General features: G+C 42.7%; 1 protein-coding gene across 2 annotated transcripts; it reads left to right on the top strand.

The window, feature by feature from the left end:
• The first annotated feature begins 99 nt into the window (after positions 1-99).
• cd79a (CD79a molecule, immunoglobulin-associated alpha) lies at positions 100-3,643 on the top strand. Of its 2 annotated transcripts, none has more exons than XM_088386846.1 (5): positions 100-260; positions 817-1,155; positions 1,967-2,082; positions 2,166-2,225; positions 2,507-3,643. In XM_088386846.1, exons 1-5 carry the CDS (start codon positions 215-217, stop codon positions 2,597-2,599), a joined length of 654 nt encoding a protein of 217 aa, XP_088242972.1. In that variant the 5' UTR covers positions 100-214; the 3' UTR covers positions 2,600-3,643. The 2 variants fall into 2 exon arrangements, with proteins under 2 accessions (XP_088242972.1, XP_088242973.1); XM_088386847.1 differs by having other exon boundaries at positions 103-260; positions 835-1,155.
• The last annotated feature ends 152 nt before the right edge of the window (positions 3,644-3,795 follow it).

The following is a 3,795-nucleotide window of genomic DNA, read 5'->3' as shown; positions in this document are numbered from 1 at the left end:
GTTGGAGTTGGCATGGCATGTCCCAAATGAACATTTTGACCCCAAAGGTTGTTAGCACGATAGCTGTCCATTTCCATTCTGATTCCTGTTTGACTCAGTGCAGCTGTGACGATTATGCAAATACAACAGTGGTCATTGAAGCGTAAATCCTCACAGAACAACAAGCTAGTAGGTCGTTGTGCGGGGACTTTTAATAATCCAATCTTCCATAAGAATGATGGCTTCAGTTGGCAGCATTTTTATGATCACCTGCATGACAGGTAAGTCTGATCACTTTGTTGAAATGTTTTGAAAAAATGTTTTAAAAAAAAGTGGCCTTGATTAAATTTGAAGGTCGAACAATCATATTTATATATTGAAAATTATTGCAAAATTGTATTTTTTAATTTTTTATTTTCTTTACAATATTGTTTATTTAGCCTTTTGTGATGTGCTGTGGGGAAGTCCCTTGTGCCCCAACAGTATATATGGCAGTGCAGGGCACATTAGTCACATGATCAATTACTGAAATATTTGTTTTTTGGATCGTAAAACATGACCGCATTCCCGTTTACTTACATTAAATAATTGGATACATCATTGTACATTCATTATCTGTTTTGAAAGCCAAATGTGGCTCTTGAAACCCCGATATTGTCCTACCCTTAATATACTGTGTGCGTGGTTACATTATTTATAGATATTTTCTTTAGTGTTATTCTTCAGTATTATTAGTACACTTTTTTTTTTTTTACACTTCTTTTTTTTCCTTTATTCTTTTTTTTTACAGCATCTCTGAATTCACGACCTTCTTTTTGCGGATTTATTGATGTTCAGTGTGCCTCCTGTGTGTAGTGGTCTCTTCGGGGCTGAAGGTGGACCGGCCTTGGGTGAGGGTCCAGGTTTCTCACCGGGCCGTGCTGGAGTGCTGCTACCGGACCGGCGCTATCAACCACCAAACCACTTGGTTCGTGCACGGCCAGCCCACCAACAGCACTGCCATCCCTGTTCCAGTCTCCATGTCAGACCGAGTGAGCTCAGGCTACAGAACACGTGCTGAAGTCACCTGCGGGACCCTCACTTTTGGTGAGGTGAAGGTGACCGACGTGGGCCTGTATAGATGTTGGTTCAACAACACTGGCGTCCTCACACCCGGCACCTACCTGCAGGTCTATGGTAAGTAAGCAGAAAAGTGGTCTTCTTTTGGATTTGGTTTTTATTTTTTACAGTATACCTGCTTACTGTAATGCCCTGGGACCAATGCACCTTTCAGCCATTTCTGGGAAGACTTTAGCATACCAACTGTTAGCATGTTAGCATTGAAGCCATCTCTGAGTAAGCTGAAGTACACACACACACACACATGCACGCACGCACGCACGCGCGCGCGCGCGCACACACACACACACACACACACACACACACACAAAGCAGTGCTAACCCCTTGTAAGACGCAAATCCTGTTACTCTGCGTTGTCGCGTCAGTGTTAGCATCCGTATTTCCTTGTCTTGCTAATCCATATTCTGGTCATTTGCGCAAAGTCTGCACATGTACAAGGCATTCTCACGGTGGAAAATGCAGCTTTTGGTCCTAATCTGATTAGTTGCTGATGTGAAACTACCTGTGGGGGGATTACGTCATAACATGCCTGACCTAACAGTCCGATTATCCATTCATGCAGTTCATATTGTAGACTTTAGTTTGCCACTCCAAATAGTTCACTTACGTAATCAACAAATTTGAAGTCCATGGGAGAGTCTTTTAGCCCGTTTCCCGTGACACTGGTGGTGGTTTTGTTCTCATGGCATTTTTCGTGTCGCTGTTCTGACGAAACAGCACCGATACGGAATACAAACATAAGGTTGAGCAGCATTTTCTGGTTTCTTCAAATTCAGCATTCTCTATGAAATACGCTGATATGAAATAACGGTACAAAATTGACCCATAGATTCAAAATTTGCCCCATGTGTTTTTGTGTGCATGCAGAGCCGCTGAAAAAAACGATAAACCTCACAGAGAAGACCAAGAACAGCATTCTGATGGCCGAAGGAATCTTACTTCTTCTTTGCCTCCTGGTGCCTTCGGCCGCGCTCTTCTGCAAGGTAGGATTTCTCATGAAATGTCAGCACAACACAATGCAATTCTCAACAGACAAAGCAATTGTGCATTTTTACCCTTCTCCCAGTCCAAGCAACTCCATGAACTGCAGCGGAAGGCAAAGAGGGAAGAGGAGAACATTTATCAGGTGGGGAAAGACAACTAGTGGAAGAGTCATTTGCACTAATTGTTTTTGGTAGCGTCACTGGTGATGTTTGGTCATTTTCAACAAGCTGAAAAATCCATTTGCAATAAACTTTGTAACAACCAATAAATATTTAACCGCATGTCATATTATACAATAACAATAAATATTAAGCCACATGACAAATTAAAGGCTTGGAGAAAAGTGCTTTCCAAATATGCAGTATATATATTTGTCAGTATTTGTCAGTATGATGAGTTCTAGATGTTAACTTTCATCTGCAGGGCCTCAATCTGGATGACTGTGACAAGGCAGCGAACCTCTACCAGGATCTGGTTGCCAACATTCGGGAGGAAATCCAGCTGGAAAACCCATGAATGGAACGGAAGAAACGCAAGGGGGGGGGGGGGGGGGGGTGTTAGGGGCGGGCTGCTTCTGCAGAGTGGGGTCTTTGTTTCCAGTAAGTGTGTGCAATAAGATTGGTCAATGTATTCATTGCTTTTTGTAGCCAATACGGTGCTTAATCTGCTTTTCTGGTTTGTGTGTATTTTTAACCTTTAAAAGACAACTCACTTGCCAGGTGCACAGAATTACCAGGGCACAATGACTAGACCAGGGGTCACCAACCTTTCTTAAACAGAGAGCTACTTCGTGGGTACTGATTAAGGCGAAGAGCTACCAGTTTGACACACACTTCTGAAATAGCCAATTTGTTTTTTGACCACAATCCATTTCAGAAGGCGGTTCGAGAAGCGAATCGGTTGAATTCCGAATCTTTTTTTTTCCCAGTACAAAGTGCGCAGGGATCTTAATTTGGTCCGATCGCGCAACCGTAGCGCGCCGGGCGCTCACTGTCCCATTGCTTTAAGAGCGTCTTAGTGTTTTAGGATGGCTTTACTGCTCCCACTTGCTTTCTTTGGAGGCATGATTAGGGGTTAATACAATCTTCAAAGTAACAAAAATACAATAACAACGGAGTCAGTCGGCATCTGGGCCGCGCGGTCGGGTTTTCTCGGGTCCTTCCGGCTCATCTCGCGAGGTTCGACCTCGAATTTTTTGTTCGAATTCTGATTTGTTCGAAAACCAGGACGTTCGAAGACCGAGGTTTGACTGTAAAATAAATAGATGCAGCTCACTGACAAGTGCCGCTATTTGAGCTAATTTTAGAACAGTCCTGCGGGCGACTCATGCGGTCCTCACGGGCGACCTGGTGCCCGCGGGCACCGTGTTGGTGACCCCTGGACTAGATGATTCAATGATTCAACAAGTGATTATATCTTGTGAGCATTCGAGGGAGTTCTAGGCTTTTGTTGCAGCTTCCCTGAGGCTTTTATTAAATTTGTTTTACTATTTTAAATTTTATTTTGAGATGGTAAATCGGTTTATCACTTTTTTATTAATAAATCTCTGTGTTTTCTCCAGTGTTTTTGTATTTCTAATTATTTTGAATAAGGTAATTTTTGTATTGAAGGAATCGTATTTTCCTTGTGTGTATGTACATTTAGTGTTAATATCCATTATGCTCCGTGACACCAGTTACTCGTCCAAATAACGGACTGAGTTTGATTGGCTG

The sequence above is a fragment of the Syngnathus floridae genome, chromosome 10 (assembly GCF_059516105.1).
Source record: "Syngnathus floridae isolate MCC-2025c chromosome 10, RoL_Sflo_1.0, whole genome shotgun sequence".
In the NCBI taxonomy this organism is placed as follows: Eukaryota; Metazoa; Chordata; class Actinopteri; order Syngnathiformes; family Syngnathidae; genus Syngnathus; species Syngnathus floridae.
The sequence above is the reverse complement of the archived record's forward strand: the minus strand, read 5'-3'. Positions and strand labels throughout refer to the sequence as shown.